This window comes from Peromyscus leucopus, chromosome 17 (genome assembly GCF_004664715.2).
Source record: "Peromyscus leucopus breed LL Stock chromosome 17, UCI_PerLeu_2.1, whole genome shotgun sequence".
Taxonomy (NCBI): domain Eukaryota; kingdom Metazoa; phylum Chordata; class Mammalia; order Rodentia; family Cricetidae; genus Peromyscus; species Peromyscus leucopus.
Window position 1 is genome coordinate 20,654,466 of NC_051077.1, and position 22,703 is coordinate 20,677,168.

At 52.7% G+C, this 22,703-nt stretch overlaps 1 protein-coding gene across 7 annotated transcripts in view; it reads right to left on the reverse strand.

Annotated features, from left to right (window-relative positions):
• The window catches only part of Rbpms (RNA binding protein, mRNA processing factor), a 159,069-nt gene that overhangs the window by 1,914 nt on the left and 134,452 nt on the right, over positions 1-22,703 (reverse strand). For 2 of the 7 annotated variants that reach the window (XM_028877180.2, XM_037211685.1), the window contains exons 6-7: positions 21,350-21,486; positions 18,597-18,847 (exon numbers count right to left, since the gene is read on the reverse strand). In XM_028877180.2, the coding sequence (XP_028733013.1) occupies positions 18,716-18,847; positions 21,350-21,486 (269 nt within the window). In that variant the 3' untranslated portion in view covers positions 18,597-18,715. Of the gene's footprint in view, positions 1-3,665; positions 3,770-9,369; positions 9,440-11,643; positions 11,784-18,596; positions 18,848-21,349; positions 21,487-22,703 lie in introns of those variants that run through there. The other 5 variants (XR_005093088.1, XR_005093089.1, XR_003735362.2 and 2 more) reach the window with 5 other exon arrangements.

Here is a 22,703-nt window from a genome sequence, read left to right on the forward strand (position 1 = left end):
CAACATCTGGTCGCAGAAATGCCACGACTTCCCACCATCTACATGACCTGCTTCCTCCCGACCTTGACCACCATCTATCAAACCCAGGCTGTCCTGCAGGGGTTCCTGCCGTGGAGACCCTCAAGGCGCAGCACTGGGCTCCAGGAACAGGTCTGTGTGGATCCTCCTGGCTCAGCACAGCTCTGTCCTAGGACCATCTCCTCTGCACCAGCCCTGAGGAGCAGAAAATGGCTCCTCAACCTTCTCCATTAGCTCCCATTCCCTAGGTCCCTTAGTACATCCTTCGAGACTGTCTCCGGGTGTCCCCCCCCCTTCCCTTTTCTAGCCCCCCTCAGCATTTACAAACTGTCTTTGAAAAGTCACTTTCCTAGGCCCCGCAATCCGGAAGGGCTTTGGAGAGAAGTCCCTATAAAACTTCTAGGCGGGAATTAAGTTGGATGTTATTTTCTTCCCCAAGACAATCCTCTACCCCAGTCGGAGCTAGCAGGGTACAGCAAAATGTCCCTTCATTAGACCCCTGGGCCCCTGTCCTAATTTGTAGTTGCCAGGCAGGGGACTGTACCTGGAAGCCTGGCCTGGGTTCTGCACCCCAGCTCTGAGGCACCCTTCTGTAGGAAGCGGATCCCTCCTGGGTGGGGTGAATAAGCCTGATGCTGGCTCTGTGACACTCTCCTTTCCCTCCTGCACAGGATCTTTTAAAGATGGGGAAGGAGAAGTGCTGAACCTATAGGTCCCGAGCGTTCCAGAACCCACCCTGGAGACGTAATTCTCACATGGGAAAAGAATGTCTCCACACTGCCATCTATGTCCCAGACTGAACACAAGGTCACCAGGGAGCTATTTCAGTCCCTGTAAACAAGGAAGAGGTTTAGCTAGGGATGGAGTTCAAACCTTGGAATGTGTTAACAAGGACGTTTAAACAGAATCCAAAGACATCCGGGAACACAAAGCGCCACGGAGGGACGGCGGGCTGGGTGACTAGGGGCAGATTCTTTGCCAAAGAGCCTTTTGGGAAAGGGGGCCCAGAGCAATGTGTAAGTGGTATCTCAAAAACCAGAGCCAAACAGCTGGTGACATGGCTCTGTGGAAGCCTGACGGACGGACAACCTTGAGGCAGCTCCGGAAAGTTGTCCTGATTTCCACATGTCCTCTGCACGTGTGTGTGTGTGCACAAGACGCAATTTCAAAAGCGGAAACAATCCTGTCAAAGTTCGTCCTGTTGAGTGAGCTGCAGCTGCACACACTGGAGGACATGGGGACTTGAAGTATACACAGTCATAAAACACTGGACTGTGGCTGCCTCTGACGTATGATCACTGGGGCACTTGGCCAACTCACAGGGGGACGATAAAGTGGAACAACATCTGGGTTTCTGTGTTGCTAAGCTACATTCTACCTGGCCAGGTACCAGGTAGATTTTCTCTCCAAATCAAACAACGGCTTTGACCATCCACCTGCATATGCTTGGCCTAATGGTTAGTGATTTCCCTCAAAGCTTAACTTCAGCCTCTAACGTTTACTCTTGCCATGTCAGGTAAGAACTATTCCTCTGCTACCCTGACTCCATTTTTATATCTGTTGGCTTAATCAAGAACTCATAGAAGTGAATATTCCAAACATTTCAAGTGGTGATAGTCTTCTGCAGAGACCAGTCTCCATGTGCCCTTCCTGGCCATGTTTGTGCATGGCTCCAGCCCCTCTAGGCAGAGGGACCCTCCCTCCCTCAGCCCAGGCGCACCTCTGTCGTGGGCACCTGAAACTCTAGTCCTGAGCCCCTCGCTGCCTCCTGCTCCTCTATTATCAGGCCCTTCTGGTAGTGCTGTGGGATGTTCTGTATGTCAAATTACTCTGATTGGTCAATAAATAAAACACTGATTGGCCAGTGGCCAGGCAGGAAGTATAGGCGGGACTAACAGAGAGGAGAAATGAGAGAACAGGAAGGCGGAGGGAGATACTGCCAGTGTGTGAAGATGCCGGTAAGCCACGAGCCACATGGCAAGGTATAGATTTATAGAAATGGATTAATTTGAGATGTAAGGACTAGATAGCTAGAAGTCTGAGCCACTAGGCCAAACAGTTTAAATAATATAAGCATCTGTATGTTTATAAGTGGGCTAAGGGACTGCCGAGGCTTGACGGGACCCGGAGAGAAAACTCCAGCTACAACCCACTTCTGCCACTGGGCTGGTAGACTTTGGACAGCTAATATTTTGGTTGTTTTACTGCATTTAAAAAATACCCAGCACCGGGGAGCTCAGTGGGAGAGCACTTGCCTAGCATACACAAGGATCTGGCTTAGGACTAGGAAAAAAAAAATTAACTGCACGAATGCCTATATACTGATCTTTAAATTACCCAGAGAAAGAAAAACCCTTCAAAACACAACCCATGAGGATCAAGAACATCATGGGAACTACTGCTAAGGACCATGATGAAAGGAAACAGATTACAAGGCCATATGATTGATAGGTTGTATGATGGGTCACGTATGAGGCCTTTGACAGCTTAGTGCTACTGAAATGGGGGGAAATACATTCTTCTCGTGGCTCCGTTTCCAGGTGCAAGGCAGGCACAACGGAGCACATCAGATATGCGTTCTTCAAAATGAGTGTTAAGAGGTGCCGTTCTCAGCATGAAGTCACTTAGGCCCCCCCAAATGCCGTAATGACACCCTTGGTTAGCTGCCTGATCCTCTGCCCTCAGCAGCAACACTGACGTCCTTTCTGACTCATTTTTTTAATAGGCCCCCTCATAAGGAATGAAATTCGCCTCCTTATTTGGGCTGAGGCATGAAGTGACCCTGGCATTCTGTTATCCGAAGCCAAGCTCGGCACGGTCACTGAAAGCTGCCGTCTGAGGTGGCGGGGAGCAGGTCATCTCTGGTAGTGTACACTGTGATTTCATTGACAGACCACCACCTAGGGCCAGGCTTGATGGCACACGCCTTGCTGGCACTCGGAAGGCTGAGGGGAGGGAGACCCCAAGTTCCACATCGGCCTGAGCTACGTAGTGAGACCCTGACTTCCAAGCCAAACTAAACCAAAACTGACGACTGAGATTATGACAGCCATCAATGGAGAAGACAGGCCTGAGATGCCCGGGACACGGAGGAACTCCTGGAGAAGCCTACAACATTAGTGTGGCTACACTCACCCTGACTTAATGTAATTGGACAGATGAGAAGGAAACGCATACACTCTATCTTAGATTTCCAACAAGCTGCTCAATTTCAAACGAAGGTTTAGGGAGCTGAAAGGGAGGGGGAAAAAAATCTTCATTTACTTCCAAAATTCCTTAAGCCATGGTGCTACTGGGGAAATCAAATGTGAATGGACACAGCCTTACTTGAAAAGGCCATGGTGTGACCTGCAAACTTATCACCAGCATATACCTTTCCCAGCATTAGAGAGGCTGAGGCTAGCCTGGGCTACATAGCAAGATACTGTTTCGGAACAAAAAGCACCCCACCAAGAAACCAAACTACCTGGTGACTACCATCCTGGCTGACCTGAAGTGGTCTGTGGCTGGGAGTCCCTGGGAGGACCTGCCAGACAACCGGAGAGGGTATGCAGATACCACGGACTCCTGCAGACAGAGGCCGTGGTTCCAGGAGATCCTGGTGCCCGTCCTGCCCACACTGGTTGCCACCTGACTTTGGCACTCACCAGCAAGCTCCAGTTTTGCAGAACAGCTGGATGACAGTCGCCACCAGTGAAGATCGCATTAATACCCACAAGACAGATTGCAGCCGCCATCACACACCCGAGACCTGGGTGGACAGAGAGATCTGTTAACTGCGCATGGCAACCTTCTCTGTGGACCTAGTGCTGCCCTGGGTCAGGGTGACCAGCCTGCCCTGTTGGGGCCAGGAGCCGAGCACAGCTGCCACGGCAGAATGACCTTGCAAGCAGCACAGAATGCAGGCAGGAAAGTGGTCTGGGGACTCAGAACAATGTGCATGGGCTATTGGGCCAGAGGCAAGGGCACTCAGAAGTCACTGAGGTAGAAGCCGCCCAAGCACAGGCCGCCTGGTCCAGTCTGTGGAGAACCTGCACCTTGAGTTATGGTGTGGGATTCCAATGACTCCGCTAGACCCCAAGTGCCATCCCAAAGCCTGCCAGCCAGATCATTAGCTCTGAGGTCCCACACAGACTCAGGACGGCCACCAGTCCCAGGGGCTGCCTCAGACCATGACAGCTTTGGGCAGCCCGAGAATCCAGCCTGTCACGTCTGGTAACTAAGCTCTGCTGGGAGCAGGAAGGACATCTGTAACTGTCCCGTGATGCCCAAGGTGCTGAGACCCAGCTGATTCATCTTTACTACACTGGCTGCTGCTGGCCCAGGGGTTTCCACAAACTGTCTCAGGCCAGAGGAGCCCAGCTCCACGGCCATGCACAGCAGACCCCGCTGCAGCGTGTCCATGAGCTCGCTGCTCTCTCTAGCTTGCAAGACAGGAGAGGCTACATCCCGTGTGGAATCTGTCCTTCTGGAGTCAGGGGTGAGCCTGTGGGACAGGCGGCCTTCCCAATACACCCGTCTCATGAGGATAAATGGGGAAGAGCTCACTACGGAAACATTGAAAGAGGGGGGTTGGGCATGATTCCGGTTTCCTAGTAAAAGCTGGATTGTTTGAGGAAGGAAGACACCTAATGTCCCCCAAGTCTTGTCACACTCCCATCGTGACCAAGGGTGCCCCCCCAAGGCTGACTGGCAATAGCAGCCCTAGGGCGCCTCCGGAGGTGGCCACGCTGCACTGAGTTTTGAGGGTGCCTGTTGCTGCTGGAGTCACACGGGTGGCTTGCTTTCTCAGGACTGCTGGGCTCACGCTAATCAGGAGGACGAACTGGCCCGATGTTCACCGGGACACGGGGGTTGACCAAAAAGCTTTGCAGATCAGGGCTCGCAGGAGGTAGTGGGCAGGAGCCAGGCATTTCGGGGACCGGGACGTGCCCAGAGCCCCAGAGTGCGTGCACTCTCCACGTTCTGCCAGGCACAGCAGCCCTCTGCACACCCTCGTAAAATCCGAAGATGAGCGGGCACTGGAGCTGGGGCAGGGGGTCAGTACCCAGTCTCCCATCTGGCCGCTCTCTCCAAGCTTGAACAGCCGGACCCGGAACAGGTAACGGGGCACAGCTTTTGTGCACACGGCTATGGGGGGGGGGTGTAGGGACCAGCCTGGTGGTCATGGCTGGGAGTAGATGTATTGCCTGGCAGCTGACCGAGGCTCGGGGGGCCTGGGACTGGCTGGAGGGGTGCAGTATCCGGCAGGGCAGAGGTGGGCAGCCCTGTCATATCCATGGAAGCACACCAGACCCTAGGCTGAGAGAAGTCAGAGCTGGATCCCCATCTCCCTGTGGAGATGACGGGCGGGCATCTCCCAGAGAAGGGCTGCCAGAGGCTACTTCATGTGCTTCCTCGAGGCCGCTGGCCACTTCCCAAGCCCACCTACTTTTATTTCGCCATGGGAGAGGAAAATGGATCGGAGCGGTCGTAGTCTCCAAACATGGCACAGTGGGGTCTGCTGGGTAGCCCTGCCTGCTGAGCCTCCTACACGAAGCATGAAAGGCTGCCAAGCCCCCACAATTCCTAGCACACTCCAAGTTCCCACTCTACCCACCCCTAGCTGAGCTATTATGTTCATTTTATCAATCCGTCACCCTCCTCCTCAGTCCACTCTAGTTGTTCAATGCATACATACTGTTGTGAGTTAAGTGTCATCCTGAAAAAGTAGAATTAGGAAGGGTAAGTCAGTCATAAGAACTGCCCTGGCTTCTGAGTGTACTGCAATATGGAGCACACTGGTCTTTTGTCAAGGAGACAGCAGAGGTGATTGCTGGAGCCACAGCAGCCATCTGGGCCTACATGAAGGCCCAGCCTTAAAGACAGGCAGACTAGGCTGTTCCTCCCAAAGAAGGTGTAGGCATAAACTGCCACAAATTCCAGCCATTTTTATCCCCCATTATTTCCTCTAATTTGGTGAGGCTGTAACGACACATGCTTACAATTTCCATGCCGTGGTTAAAGGCCAAGTGAATCTCACAAGTTCTTATGAATATTATCTCATCCCACACCAATTCCCAGGCTCTTGAGAAGACTTGTTTAACTATATTTGGATGTCCAACAAGGAAAGGCATCATCTGTTACTCGTAAGAAGTGACAGCAAACGTGTTCTCTTGTTCTTGGTAGAGCAGGGAAATCGATGATTTTCAAAACATCGTCTTTCAAACATTATCACAGTTCTCTGCCACATGGCTGGGGGCCATCACCAAAACTCTATCGCGATGGGGCGATACGTGCAGGCAGACTAAACATCACTCATCTATCGACTCCGTGTGCCAAGCAAACATCAGCGGCACACTCAGCCCTCTCTGGCCACTCTTCCAGAGGTCTCCCTCACACCTCCAGTGAGGGCAAAACCCACAGACGCTTCTCTGCCGCCTGAGCCCAGGGCATCGCAGCAGCTGTTCTGTGCATATTCTTTCTGTCAGCGAGGCTCATGGACAACGTAGGACACATCAGCTAGAACCCACATGTACACCAAGAGAAAGGGCTAGGTTGGTTTTATTTCAAGTTTAGTCATCTATGTCAGCACTGAGGAGCAGAGTGGGTAAACCAGAGATCCCTAGGCACAGTGCTGCACCCTGGTAATCCCAGACACTTGGGAGCCAGAAGCAAGATCACAAGTCCAGACCAGCCCGCTAGATAAGACCTTGTCTCAGAAAACCGAACTCCCACCCACCGCCTCTTCCGGAGTAGGCCAAGGACCATCGAGGATTTGAAGGCCAGCACACCATACTCCAACACCAGAAGGGATGGTATGATGCCAAGCACCCCTACTGCCCTCGACGGTCTGTTCCAGTACCATTTTCTGTGGTATGAAGTTGGCCACCTGGCCAGCATTGGCCTTTCTGACATGTGTTTTGGTTTCCTGAGTGTCCCTATTAGCTCATCCAGCTAAGAGAGACAGATCTATTTTCTATTCCCCCAAATTGCGTAGCTTAGATTATTAGCTGACTTGGAAAGGACCCGCTCCAAGACTCTGGAAGGCGCTGGAATGGGGGCTGCACATGCCTAGCTCCACGCGACAGGGATGGGCACTGCTACCCAAATTCCTTCTGGACTATCTCCACATGACACACACCCCGAGACCTTCTCACACCCCAGGCAAGCTCTGGCCTGTGGCTCATATTCAGCTCAGAAGAGATGGATTGTGTTCAAGAGATGTCACATTCTTCGGTTCAGAGCTTCTCTGTGCTGAGGACAGCAGTCCCTAACCGGCTTTGGTAGCTGCGGCCACCACCAGGCTTCTCTCTGACTGACAGCGACTGTCATGGGTCTGGGAAGAATAATGATTTCGGGGGGGGGGGGGGGGGGGAATGTGAGCATGCTCATACAAAGTGTAGGGTCTTTTAAAACGGGACGCACATAATCGCTTAAAGCCTATATAAACAGTAAACAAAAGGAAACAACAAAAAGAGAAAGAAGCTTTATGCCATCAACATTCGCCAACTTGCCCAACTGAAACCAGTGTCCCTCGAGGACCTACCACTCTACCAGCAGAACCAGATGGCTCTCTGCCACTCTGATTCCATGACAGGCATTCCTGCAGGCTGGTAGCCCCGCCCCGCGCCCGGCCCCGCCCCACCCCGACGCCCCGCCCCCAGGCCAGGAGCACACTTGGGAAACACTGACCTCCCAGCACTATGAGGTCTCAGCAAGTGCAGTCAACACTCAGCATGACTGCTGAAGGTGACCCATCACCACCTAAGCCTTAGGGCCAAAGAGGCTGCTGCCTGTGGCAATTGTCCTTTCTCCTCCGGAAGACAAGGCTAGCCCCATCACCCATCAATTCTTACTTCCTCTTTCCACGAGCGCTCACAAACATGTCGAGGTAAGCCGCCACAGACTTGTTCACAACACACGGGAGCTCTGCAGAGTCTCTCAGGACCTAAGGAAGTCCCGAGCCTCTGCCTCAACAGTGGGAGAAGTATCCACTTATGTGGCCCAACTCTCAGAATAGAAGGGCTTGAAGATCCTGCCACTGTCAGCATCCGGACCAGGGCCAAACACGCTGTCAGGGCTGCCTCAGCGTCTCAGGACCCAAGCCTGCTCCTCCACCCACTCGCTTCCCTCTCTGGTTCATAAAGGACTGAGGGATCTAATGGAGGTGACTGGGGAACCGTAATGCTGTTCACTTCAGTCACACGCTCCAGTTCCCACCACGTTACAGTTCAGAATTGCTGGTGCCCTGTACTTAATCAGAAATTCAGTCAAGACACCAAATTACAGAAGGCATTTGTGTTTTTGCAGACGCTGCATTTACAAGAAATAATTGATAGCATTGTTGTCTGAAGCAAAGTCAGGCCTAACCCGGCACAAAGAAACCAGTTTAGGACATGGTTTATAACCACACTTAGGTTGGCTAACACTACAACTCAATGGGACTTCTGTAGACTTTCTGTCTCATATTGCTTGTTTGGACGTTTGGCTTACATATTCGTTTCCGATTTTTATGGGGTTTGTTTTGGTGTGTCTGTCTGTGTTTCTTGTGCTTTTTCTTTTTTTAAATTCTGGCTTGGTGTTTGTTTGTTTGTTTGCCTGCTTTCTGCTGGGCTGGTGGGAGGTAGGAGGAGTCCAGGAAGGAAAACTGTGATCAGAATCTGTTGTACAAAAAAATTATTTTTCAATAATTGAAAACAATGAATTTTTAAAACGTGGGGGCTGGAGAGAGAGCTCGGTGGGTAAGAGCACTTGTTGCTCTTGTACAGGACGTGGGTTTGGTTCCCAGAACCCACATGGTCACCCAACCCCCTCTAACTCCAGTTCTGGGGCTGTCAGATGCCCTCTTCTGGGCTCTTGGGGTACTGCATGCACGTGGTTCACATACATACATGCAGGCAAAAAACTCATACATGTAAAGAACAAATCTAAAAAATAAAAAGATATTTTAAAATCTTAAGGCAAGTCTTGGTAACAATAGCACACTGCCTTCTATTAAAAAAGAAAAATCTGTGTTTGAGTGGGCAACACGTCCTCCATATTGGGAAGGGTTTTTGTTTAATGCTGACAGCAGGTGAACCACAACTGAGTCATCATTTTCCTGATGCCTGATCTGTAGACATGCGCACTGATGATAACTTATGGGATGATGGACGGGCAGGAATCTGATCTCCAAGTGAGAGTCAAGCAGCCCTGGGCCTGTTCATCATCTTCCCATTCCAGGTGAAAATGCCCTGGGGAGGTAGGTACCCAGGTTTCTCCTGGATGGAGGAAGCTGCTGATCACAGACATCCGCCACGTGTGGGCTAGGTGCACTGAACAGCCCCGGAGAAGCCCCTGGAGAAGCCCCTGGAGAAGCCCCGTACTCACACAGCCTTCAGCAGAACTGTCGGGACTTCCAACCCTGAGAAGTAGCCTCGGAGGGAGGGAGCCAGCGCATCTGGAAAGACAGGAAGAGCAGTGAAACAGGGGTCCCACCTCGTTCTGTGGGTGCCTTCAGCCCCCCTCACTGTCCCCAGATGGCCAGGGTAGGATTTCCTGCCCAGGGCCGAGAAACACCACGGCAGCATCCGGAGAGACTTGCCTCGTGCCCTGTGAACGCACCAGCCACGCTTACAGAGGGGCACCCACTCCAGCTGGCACCGGGGTCCCGCCAACTGTTTTTCCTTTTCAGAGCTAATGAGCATCAGAGGCCCAGGATGACGCTGTGGATCCTCCCCTCCACACTCCCCTAGAAATACCCAAGCTGGGCAGAGCTGCCTAATGGTTTCCTAAGCACAATACAAGGGAAGGGGCACTTCATGACTCCTCCCGAGGCTGGCCTGGCGGGAACTCAACTTTCTCGAGAGCCTGTTCTCTCAGGGAAAGGGTCGGCTTCCTGGCATGGTGGGGTGTCTGGAAGACCAGGCTGTGCTCGGTGCCCCAGAGGTGCCTGGAGCCGGTGGCAAGCAGCTAACCACAGGGCAACAGCAGTCTTTAACAACCAGGCTGAGGGATGCCTTCTCCACCCGGCAGATGCTCTGGGTCCCGTGATCAAGAAAGGCGTGAGCTTTGCATTCTTAAACACCCGTACACTGATGCCAGTCCTGTCTGTAATCTGATGGGCAGAAGGAATGTCTGTTTACTGCTGTCTCCACCCCTCATGCCCCTCCCCCCTTTTTTTTGTGTGTGTGGGGGAGACTGGGTCTCACATAGCCCAGGCTAACTTCTAACTCACCATGAAACCAAGGTTAGCCTTGAGGGGCTGGAGAGAGAGAGAGAGACCAGTGGTTAAGAGCACTGGCTGCTTTTCCAGAGGTCCTAAGTTCAATTCCCAGCACCCCCATGGTGGCTCACAACCGTCTATAATTAGATGCCCTCTTCTGGCATGAGATATACATGCATGGCGCTCACCCATGAAATATAAATAAATTTTAAAAAATGTAAGCCTTGAACCCCTGATCCTCCAGCTTCTACTTCCAGAGAACAGGCTTACTCTACCTCTCCTCTATCAGGGAAGAGGGATGGACTCCCACCGAGTTCGGTGAGCAACACAGGAGACACTGCTGGGAACAGAGAGGGGAACGCAAGTGACAGCGAAGAGGGAACACTTGGTTTTGTTTTTTTTTGGTTTTGAGACAAGGATTCTCCATGTAGTTTTGGTGCCTGTCCTGGATCACGCTCTGTAGACCAGGCTGGCCTCGAACTCAGAGATCCGCCTGGCTCTGCCTCCCGAGTGCTGGGATTAAAGGCGTGTGCCACCACCCAGCTGAGGGGACGCTTGGGAAGTGGGGGCCAGGACCTCCACACATGGCTCCTCAAGTATGGAGATGTAGCAGGCGCCATTCTGGATGAGGCAAGGTGCCGTGGGGCCAGAGGGAAATTACAGACAACCGTAGGAAGACCCCAGGGTCTCAGGGATTCAGGCAAACCTGCCCCTCCCTCTCTTTCACAAGTGTGGGAAGCAACTTGTCCAGTCCAGCTCAGAATGCAGAACCAGGCGCTGCTGGACCCTGCACACCCGACGGGCTGAGAACCCAAGGGGCTGGACCCTAGGGAGAAGCTAGTTCTTCGACTTTTGCCCCATCCCCAAGCAGTCCTGGGGTTTTCCTGCCAACTCAAGGACGCCCCCACCCCTATATTAACGGTGTCTCCTGGTTGTCAGTGTAGGACAGGGGGCCACACGAGGGGACTCCACCTACTAGGTCAACTTGGGGGTAGAGACTTCTGCTCTGACTTGAGACATATGTGGCTTTAAGCAAACCCCCGGGATGAACTGTAAGCTTCTGGCGCTTCCGAGTCTACCTCAGGGCATCCCTGGGGCCATCTTGAATATGAGGTGTCCTCTGGGGACCAGGTCAGAAGAAGTCATTTCCAGAAAGCAGAGAGCGGCTGGCCAGAGGCTCAAAGACTGTGAGGGGAAAGGCATGTTGCCCAAGAGTCCCCAGAAGTCCCCAATGGTCTTTGAAGACAGGCCAGCATCTTTCCCACAACTCATGGCAGGAGGGGCTGAGGGACCAGAAACTTGTCCTGGAGGACAGACTAAACGGGCATACTTGAGTGTCTGTAGGACAAAAGGAGCTTTAAAAAAAAAAAAAAATCAAGAGGAGAAAATGCGGAAAATCGGGGTTAGGAGGGCTAGAGACAGAAGAGACCAGTACCTACCCATGGCTCATGGCTCGTGCATTCATCCGAGTCCATTTGCTCACTAAAGAGAGCAGAGTTGGCGCTGCCTTCCCGCGTCAGCTGGGGAAGGTCAGCCTAGGGGCCGGGGCCCTTAGGCAGGGGGCGCGGGGACCCGAAACCTAAAACGGTCCGTGTGCACTGGGGTCAGTGTGGAGCGGCAGTGGCAGTTGTGAGGCCTGGGTGTGAGGTGGGGATGTAGGGCCCCGGGGCCCCCAGGGGACGGTGTTCATTGAGGGGACACAGGAATGAATGGGCTGGCAGGAGGGACGGTGAGCCGCAGGGTAGATGGCACGGGTCTGGGCCAGGTGAAGGTGACTGTGAAAGAGGCCTCCTCCTCGCTGTCTGCCACTGTAACGCACGCACGCAGGCACGCAGGCACGCACGCACGCACGCACCCACGTCCTCGATCACACAGCAGCCGCCTGAGAGATGGACTCCCAAGCTCATCCCTCTGTGGTTCACCGCTGGGACTCCACAGTGCGCGCTTTCCAAGAGGTGGTGGCTCTTGCTGCGGTCCAGATACCCGAGGCAACCCACCTTCCAGCAGGGGGCAGTGCCTGGCAGGCCAAACCCAGCGGCCTCCTGTGCCTACACCCACAGTGAGGCAGAGTCCGAGGGGCAGAGCCAGGAGTGTGGGCAGCTGGCCCGGGAGAACAAGCAGTTTCGTGCTAATCACTACTGTTTGGAGGACAGCAAGGAGAAGGTTCACCTCTAGCCCCCCCCCCCCGCCCCCGTTTGTGCTGTCTGCTCTGCTGTAGCTGCCGCCCCGACTCCTGTCCAAGCCCCAAGGCTGCCTTCTGACTCCTCATTAACACCTTACTGCAGGGACCACAGGCTTCCCCAGACTTCCTCAGAGTCAGCTCTTGAGGAACATTTAAGTCTACACATTGTAACCATGTGTAACCACGGAAGAGGAGCTGGCCTCAGAGTCATCCTGGTCACCTCTGCACTGCAGAAGCATGTGTACACACACACACACACACACACACACACACACACACAAACTTCACAAGCTTGTATACTATTCCGGGGGTTTGAGGTCCCCATGAGAACTTCTAATACAATATTTAACCAACACTACCCCGGAGTTAGTCTGTGCCAGAGGTAAGTGTCAAGCGTATCACAGACTGAGAAATCTAGAAACCTGAAATTTCTCCAAGTAACTGAGTTGTTAAGGGGGTCATTCATTGTCCTGGGGCCACACGGTATGGATCCCGCCACCCTCCATCAGGAATGCTGCTTTAAAACACTCCTCATAGAAAGGCAACATTGTCTCGTCAGGGACTAATATCCCAAGTGGTGACAGGCTAGACGTGAGTCAGACACCTGGGAAGCAAATAATTTGGAGAAAAAAAATAAAACATGCCAGAGAAAGTAGCAGATACCCGCAAGACACAGCACGGAAGCCCACACTTTAACACCACTCAGGATTTGTTTCCAATGATGATGCCAGGGCAGAAAGGCCTGCCTGTCTCCAGGATGGAACCCCCATTCAGCACACCCTACCTGGCACCCCCTACAGGCCGAGCACCTCAGGGCGGGGCAGGGATGACTATCATTGGCTCTGACTCTTCCCCTCTTTAGTGACTGATTCCCACTGTCACCGTCCTCTTCAGATTCAGGAGGAAGGCTTCCAGGACATAGGGACCACTATAGTGAGCGGACATCCTTTGGTGGCTTTCTCTGCAGACCACGGGGGCAAGTCCTGAGCTGCAGTCTCTGGGCCGCCAGGCTTGCTTCAGCCCGAATCATGTTAAACATCGGACCCCATGTATTTGTTTATGAATTTATTTAGGTGTATGAGTGTGAGGAAGGAGGGCAGCCTGGCCGAGCTGGTTTTTCTTTCCACCAAATGGTGGGAGCCAGGGATTGAACTCAGGTCGTCAGGCTTGGTGGCAAGTGCCTTTACCTGTCACGCCCTCTCACTTGCATTGCAAAGTGCCCTCTGGGCTGCTGGCATGCACATGCTCACGTGTGAGGCCCTGCTCTTGATTTAGACTTCCAGAAGCATGCCTGGAACATTCTAGAAAGGCCCAGCAGCCCAGTAAAGCTTGAGAGCTGTTGACACTCTCCGTCCTTGGGTGGAGTCAATGTGGAACAGTGCCTGAAAGGTTCTGCTGGGATATGGGACTCACCTCTGGGCTCCCCAAGATCACTTGGCCAGGAGTCTTTTGACTCTATACCAGCTTAATACCCATGGAGCTGAGAAATGCCAGGGCGGGCCCCTGCCAGGGGTGATGAGGTGGATCTAGGGGGCCAAGGTGCATCCAATGTGGCACCCAAACCCCTAGCTCTTAATGAAACTAATCTAACATTTGAAGATGACCACACCAGTGACATCCCGGTCTAGTTGCTGTGGAACAAACCCCGGAGCAAACCTATCCATTTTGGGGCCTAACAGTTAAGAGAGTACTTCAAAAAAGGATTTTCAGGACTGGTAAAAGACTCAGGGGCTAAAGGCCTAGACCGTTCACCTGTGTTCCATTCCCGGCACCTAAGAATTGTGTGACTTGTCTACAGGGAAGTCTACCATCTTACTCATCCTGGCAGCTGGACAAGGACCAAGTAAGAACATCTCGGCTATAACCAAGAGTTAGCTTATACAAATAATCCTAGCACTTGAGATGCTGAGGCAGGAGGATTGCTGCCAGTTTGAGGCCAGCCTCGACTGCCTGGCACACACTATCTCAAAATATCAAAAAAAAGTCCCAGCTGGAAAAGACTGGCTCTTCAAAGGCTCCTAGGCAGGATGACAAGTGTGTCAGTCACTGGGATCCGAACCTCAAAACCAAGGTCCTAGGGTCATGAACACATCCTCAAAGACCAACCGCGCCGGGGACCAAGCCCTCGGGGCTGACTCTCCATCCGGGCCTCGGCCCTCCCTGGCTGTTCTGAGAGTTAAGTTAGGCTCCTGTTTCCAGACAGGCGTGCGAAATGTGCTCCGATGTCTCCAAGTTCACCGAGACGCGGCTCTGGTTGAGGGCACCCGAGCGTGAAACACCCTGCGTCAGGTTCGGTCCACCGTGGCTGCTCGCCATCCGTATTTAATCTTGTCAGCCTGTTAATTTTTAACTATGTTTGCTAGCGAGGGCCATTAGAGGTCCCTGGGAGCTGAACTCAGTGAAGTGGGCAGAGCTCATGTACAATGCATGAAGCTTAAAGTTGGGGTGTCCTACTTTCTCACCCCGTCACTGGGTGCCGGCTGTCCCCCACCGGCAGCACGAACTCTGAATAAAACATGACCCCATTTGGAGTCAATTTTCCTTTTGCTCCCCGTCACAACTGGTTTTCTTCAAAGAGAAAAGTTCACTTTCTCTTTTTTCTTTTCCTGACGCTGGCGTTAGGTAATTACTAAGTTTCCTTTCGGCTCTGCTTCCCAAACTCCGAAGTCACACAGCGAATGGTACCGGGAAGCCTGTGTCTGGGGAAGCACGGCACCCATGGTGGACCGCCAGCCTGGCCCCACATGGAACCTCGCTACCCATTCCACAAGCTCCAGGCCACCTTGGTCCCTCCTGCTGCCCTGTCTCTGAACCCGCAAACCAAGTCCAGCACGGGTTTCTCTCTCCAGGCGCTACTCTGGTGTTCTGCGTCCTACACATTTATTTCCCCCTGCTCACTGGAGCACTTGGGAGTCTCTGGCAACACCAGGCTACAAAGGGAGGGTGTGGAAAGGCTCTTTAGTAAGTCCTGTATGCCACCCACTTTTGTATCCTTCCTCTTAAATTAACCTCGTGAGACAGGTGTTCCTTCTTCTATTTATACAGAAGGAAACGGAAGGTCAGTAGGATGAGAGACACTTGCCTAAAATCTCAACTTTCAACAGAGCAAGTAGCAACTGTCATTAAAAAAAAATAATCCTGTTTCTGGGGCTGGCAAAATGTTTTAGCAAATAAAGCGCTTGCCCTGTAAGCCTGAAAACCTGAGGTCAAACCCTGGATCCCACACAAAGGTGGAAAGAGAGAACCGATTCCACAAAGTTGCCCCTGACTTCCAAGTGCGCACCCCTGTATATACGCCCAGACACACACTTCACAGACGCACAAAAATAATGAGTAATTTAAAAAAAAAAAAATCCCGTTTATGAGCTTCAAGTGGTGGCATACCTGTAATTCAGGAGGCTTTTCACAATGGAAGGACCATAAATTGGAGACCAGCCTGGGCCAGAGTAAGGCCCTGTCTCAAAATTACTGGGGTCTTTTGGGAGACTCTGGTCTTCAACTAGTGATCTTCCTGCCTCTCAGTCCTGAATGCTGGGCTCACAGGCCAGATCGACCATGCCCCGTTTATAATGTTGCTGGAGATTGAACCCATGGCCTCCTGCACTTGAGACAAGTACTCACTAACGGATCTACAGCCCCACTTATCCTGTTTGGGCTGCTGAGAGTCCTAGTTAGGTGGTAGGATCTCCCCACTGTGAAACTAGTCTTTGGTAATAATCCTGAGGGGGTGAGCTCAACAAGAGAATCTAGAGGTAGAGCTCATCGAGACTCAGGCCTGGGCTTCATCAGAGAGCTCAGGAAAAGCCTGCAGATGACTCAGAGTTTCATTTCACACGGGGGAAATGAGGACATGTTTAGAAAACCTAAAGTCACAGGCATCAAGAGGACGCAGCGCTGCTGTGCCCGGTGAAGGAGACCCTGTGAGCTCTCCTCTTGACACCAGTGACGAAGAAGCTGATTGCTAGGGCGGTCTTTTTCTGGACTCAGAGACCCGGAACCAGTGATGAAGTCACAAGGAGAGAGGGTGTCTTAGCCAGGAGCAGGACCCCTGGGCTCCGATCACAACTCTGAAGTCTAGCCTTCCAAGGTGCCAGACAGGACTATGGATGGAGCCACGAGCCAGAAGGAGCAGGTGTGAGAAGGCCCCGGAGCTCACAGACATTTCTCTTTTGCAGCTTAATTGACAGAAGAAGAGGGAAGGGCCTTGGCTGTGGGGAATCTGGGATTTCCCAGCATCCTCTGCTGGGCGAGGCTTTCTACAGGTGGGTAGGTCCTGCCTTGGCTGGGGGACAGAGGCGGTCTAAGAGGTGGCACAAGCAGCTGAGGAACACACTGCTGGGAGGAGCTGCCTCGCCTGGCCTCCACGGAACACCTGACGTGTGGTACCTCATCTCTCCCTGTCCGCCATCCTTCCAGCCTCCAGCTTTGGCGGATCGGGGCTCTGCAGACAGCTCTTTTTCTACCATCGAGCCAGAGGAGAGGTTTTAACTGCTCCTCCTTGTGGGCAGCTTGGGCTGAGTCCTAGGTCTCCTTCCTTCCTGAACAAAGCCCAAAAAGAATTGGGGCTTTCTTAAAAAGGCCCCTGAAGGGGCTAAATTTGAGGGCTGGGAGGAAAGCTTTTGAAACAATTCAGCGGTGAAATGCTTGTCTAGAATGCTCTATCCTCAGTCCTAAAACAAAACACAAAAACAACAACAAAACAAGCCTAAGGGGGAAAAAAACCACACAAAAAATCCAAACAGTGAGCATTTACTAAGTTGCTACGATGTAACAGACGTTACTAACGCTTTATAACTAAGAATTCTTAGCCCATGTTCCTGAAGCTATTGAGAGGCTGCACACCTGTCAACTAAGGCAGACGGATTGAAAATGAATCCCCTCATTGGCCTCAGACCTCCACATGCATGTAAGCCACATACATGCACAGCACGCACATAAAAATGGAAAAAGGAAAAAACCAGTGACACCCCACTGAGTAAATGCCCAGCTATGGCGACAATGGGTACAGACTTGCCGTGCCCATACTGCCTCTGGGTCCATCTGTCCCTGTGATGTCTACTGGGTCTGCCTGCGGCTCTTTTCCCGTGGACTAGTTCTGAATGTTTCCAGCCTGTCACGGGGATGTCTCCAGGGGCACACCCCGAGAAGTCTGTTATCATTTACAAAGTGTCGGTCCCTGTTTGCAGGAGAGGCTGCCCTGCAGCAGCAGCAGTGAGCTGTAAAGCATGGTGGCACAGGGTAAAGTGTCCCCAGAAGTAGCGGCACTCGGGACCTTCTCCGCCCTGTTTCCCTGACGACTTCCACTTCTGCCCTGCGGTGAGACCAGCAGCTTTCATTTTCTGTCACAGCCAGATGAAGCCAGAGTCAAAGGGCAGAGATGTGAACAGGGGGTGACAGGTGGGTCTGCACACTGCCTTCACCTCCACAAAGTGGAAGGTGAAACGCACCTCTTCTAGCCAGTGACTCACACAATGTATTTAGTACATTCCAGACATCGGTGACCTTGAGGGTAAACCAGATGGCCATGTTAAAAAAAACGCTAATGCTAGACATTGGACATTGGCTACACACAATCATACCTCCTTCTGTAAAAATATTAAGGTGCTACACTGTGCTGTCTTGCTACTTTATCCAATTTGGAGCAGGGGGGCAATTAAGAGAGAATCTCACTCGAGCCCAGGCTGGCTAGGATTCTGTCTCCCAAGTGCAGGGCATTACAGGTGCATGCCACCATTGGATCAAAAACAATGGGATGTGGTGGCACGTAAGTACCTTTAAACCAGAGCTGAGGACTGTAGCTCAAGACTAGAACGGAACTAGAAATGAGATCCCACTCTATATTAATAATGTCCGGGGTCTTCCCTTCCCTGGGACCAGAGCAGGCACACAGGGAGCATGTGTCCACTAGCTGGATGCCAGCCTTGCTGGTGCTGATGCAAGGACTTCTGGGAGCCGATGACCTGTTGGCACGAGGATCTTCTAGCATGAAGCTCGGGGTGGTTCTGAAGCTCAAGAAGATGGAGGTGGTATGGATGAAACCCTCCACTGGGCGGCGCGGTCTTCTGGAGCGCTCTTTCGGAGTCTGCTCCCGTGGAACATACAACTTAGCTGCTCCGGGCCGGGTTCTCACAAACCTCAGACAGAGATGACATACTTTTGCTCCAAAATTGTAGGGGCCAAGAAAACAAAAAACTCTGTAGTCTACTTGAGATTTTTTTTTTTTTTTTTTTTTTTTTTTTGCTGATTAAAATTTTTATTGAAATCTCTGAAATATCATCAAGAAATAAGTTTTTTTGCAAAACTGGGGGAGGGGGGGTCCGCTAACAAATTCAACACGGGAGCTCTCTCTGCTGCTCTGCAGTAGGCTGGTATGTGACAAACACATTCCCAGAGACAAATCTAATTTGCTGCAGAAGTGGACAAAAGACAGGTGTGTTGGGCTTTGCCTCTGGAGGGAAACACTAGAAGAAAAAAAAAAAATCCATGTCTCAAAACAAAGCACAACATTGCAAAAAATAAAAAAAAAAAGCCAAACTAGAAGACTCTCTGAAACGCTCAGTTTCCAAAACAAAACCCGAGTCACCTGGGAAGGGCCCCCACTCTGCTCCGCTCCAGTGAGGATTCTTGGAAGCCATCTTGGCCTCCAAGTCTCTCCTGACAGATTTCTCATCTACTTAGAGAAGAAAGTTCCAAAGAGTCACCGGAGCGTGGCCTCTCCAAAACGCCGTCGAGAGTGAAAGTCTGTGGTGAGTCAGCACCTTGCTGTGTTAGCCAGCCAAGGGCAGCAGGTGACAGCCCTGCTCTAGACCGAACGAACCCCTGTGATCTGGGGCAACTCTCCATCTCCTCAGGCCTGTCTTCCTCATCTGTGAAACGGGCTGGCCAGACCAGCTGTCTGCAAAGCTTCTACCAGTTCACCCCGACACGGACGAATAAATTTAGTTAAGGATGTTCATTCAAATGACTCCAAAGAGGTGAGACTCGAGTCACAGGGATCACACCAGCAGATCAGAGTTCCACCCAATCTAGGGCTGAGGGCTGAGGTAGGAGGGCATGGGCATGCCAGTGAGGCGCACGGCCACGATCCATCAAATCCCGCACCCTCTCCCCATCCTTCCTCACAGTGGTGTGGGCTTTCTAAACCTCCTAGGAGGACCCTTGGTAGAACCTTGGCCCTCCACAGTCCTCAGATCTCTCCAGATTTGAAGCCACATCATGACCAAAAGCCAGTCTTCCCAGTCCTTTCTGGACACTGCCAAGTCTTGATCCTCCAGGCAGCAGTGAATGGCTCTGTTGCCGACTACCTGAAGCCACATGAGCCATAAGGTGTGTGTGTGGGGGGGCATATCTCCACAGGGGTGTGGGGCGCACCAAGGGCGTTCCTGGTTGGTCTTTGTTGTCAACAAAGTTATCCACGGCATATAATGACTCAGCTAGCGACTGCCAACTTAGCTGCTCCTGCCTGCGACCTGTTGGTCATGAGGGTTACTGATCACTGATGCAGAGACACCGGGCAGAGGATCGGAAGGCAAAGAGCACGTCTAGTCCTTGACTTTTTTCGTTTCCTGTACCCAGGGCAACTCACTAACACCGTTTGCACCTCTCGCACCCCACGGGCTTTCTACCGCCCCATCCCCGCAGGGGACAATGTCTGTACCTGGGGCACAAGACACCAAGGGCTTCTCTCCGGACTCTGCCTGCCTGGAGCCGGGATGCCCCGGGAGACAAGCTCAGGAGGCCAGTTGCCAATGCAGCCAAAAAGGACCGGAGAAGCAGGCTCAGCCCGCCATACTCCTCACACGGTGGCTTGGGAACACTCGCGAGGGCTGCTCACGGGGGTCTTAATCAGGGCTGTGTTTCATCCAGTCTTGGACACATACCCGGCAAAATACCGGCCCCCCACCTGACCAACCCAACAATTTAAAAAGACTCATTGTATTTGTTTATAGCGTGCATGTCTGCGTGCGCACGCGTGTGGAGGGCAGGGCAGGAGGCAACTAGCAGGACTCGGTTCTCCCCACCGTGTGGGTCCTGGGGGCTGAACCCAAGCGGTCAGGCTTGGCAGCCAGGGCCTTTGCCCGATGAGCCATCTTGCCAGCCCGGAGCCCGGCAATTTTCGAGAGGCCAGGTCGAGCGGCTTATGTGTAAGGCAAACAGAAGCCCCATTGTACTTGTTAACGGCCAGCACCTGTCCACAGGCCAATTCAATAGTGGTTCCTTCCCAGGGTGACGCTCAGCTCTCATTATTATCCCCACACCAGGCAGATCTCGGGGAACCATGGCCTCCGGGGAAGAGGAAGCCTCTCCCTGTATTCGGGGAGAAGCAAGGAGTTTGTTTATAAAACCCAGGCTGTTCTTAGCTAAGCAAGGAAACTCCACTGCAGAGATCTGCCCTTGACATGTACCTTTCCTCATAAGCGACCTTTTGTCTCCCCTGCAACGGGCATAAGGATCAGGCTTCCTCTCGGAAGCCTTCTTTCGGTCCCTCATCTCCCTGTGGACAAGAGAGCAGAAGTCTCTTTATACATGCACACCATACACACATTAAACTCTGTGCCGAGTGCATGCCTCCCTTCCATACCAGGAGCATACATACATACATACACACACACACACATATACACACACACACACTTATGCCCCTGTGATGCCCTCTTGCTAGCTGGGAGCCAAGGAGGGAAGCCTGCCCCAGTCTTGGCGTGTGAGATGAGGGTGAGATCATTAAGGAAGAGAGAGGTGTCCTCTGGAGGAGACATCAGGCAGTGGGGTGGGATCATGGCTGTCAGACGGTCCCCCCGTAAGTCCCGGAGGGGTGTCAGCTCGTTGTAGAGGGAGTTCATTCACTTCCTGAAGGTGGATCTGTTAGCTGGATAGGTGTTAGTCACGTGGTGTGCTCTGGGGAACCGGGTTGGCGGGGACCGGTGGTGGAGTGAGTGGGGTGGTGGCCGATGGGGATCAATTACCTGGGCATGCAGTGAGGCGGGATAGGTGAAAGCAGCAGCAGGAGGAGGAAGAGCAGGCGCTAACTCCGCTGGGTACAGAGGGTACGGGGCCCACACTTCAGGGCTACTGGGGTAAAGTGCAGGCACTGTGAGCTCATCTGCAAGAAAAGAACAGGGGAGAGTTAGTGCGTCCCAAACGGCGGCGGCTGTCACGTCAGAGAACAAAACCACCAGCAACCCCGGGCCCAGATCGACGGTGGCGGAGGCGGCAGCCAAGGGACTCTCCTTCTAGTAACAACCTGTGGGCTCTGATTCCCCAAACTCTAAGCAAAGGAAACCCTAAGTCCGGAACAAAGAAGGCCAACACGTGCTGCCTGGCCAGCGAGGCCGCAGGCCTGGGCTCCGAACACTGTGATGTCTCCGACTGTAGCTGGGACCCAAGAACAGTGGAAATTTCCTGCTAACAGAGAGTGTGGTCCCCTGAGGGATGGAAGGGAGAGATAGGGAGAGATAGGGAGAGGGAGAGGGAGAGGGGGAGAGAGAGAGAGAGAGAGAGAGAGAGAGCGCAGAAGACATTTCACGAGAACCTTCTGTGTGCCTTTCAGAGAATGATGGGTTACTGGCAGGACCCCAGCAGGCCAGAACTCCAAGACGTGTGTGGCTATCAGTATTGCTACGGACAAATAAACCACGATAAAGCACTTCCCATTTTGTGCTCGGAAGAGCAGGGCCAAATTCTGGGGACCACAGGACACTCAGAACACGGCAAACTCAGACAAGAAGCATCTCAAACGTCCCCGTGAAAGTTAGGCTCGAGAGAGAGAGATGGGGTAGGAAGGTTGGCAGCGGCTGTTTGTTCCGGCTGCCTGGTCTCAAAGTTCCTTGGCTAGCTCAGACTCCATTTGGGTCAAACTGCAGTCGCCAGATGGAAGGTCACTTGCCCAGCTGCCTGGTGCATCAGGAAGCGATCTGATAAAAGTAGAGGCCGGCGCACCAGTGAGCTCGGCACAGTTATTGCTCAGTCAATGCACTCTGTGGGGCAGCACGTCTCAATATTTGCTTTTCTCACCTGTCAACATCTGAAACCAAGTATCCCGAGGATGCTTCCCAAGACAGCTGAGGGAGGCAGGAGAGGGTGGCTGTAAAAAGCCATTAGTGAGTACCATCCTGGACGATCCAGAAATCTGGGGGGGCGGGGGGGGGGCATGTGACCCGGGGTCAAGAGTCCCCTCCCTCCTTACCATTTCCGGGCAACCTGCCACCACCCTCCACCCTCCCCAGCCCTAGAAGTGCTGGATCTGGCCAGGACTGCCAATAAGGGGAGGCCATGAGGACAGCAAACCGCGGTGCTGGGTGTGCCGTGGCCACGGCTCTA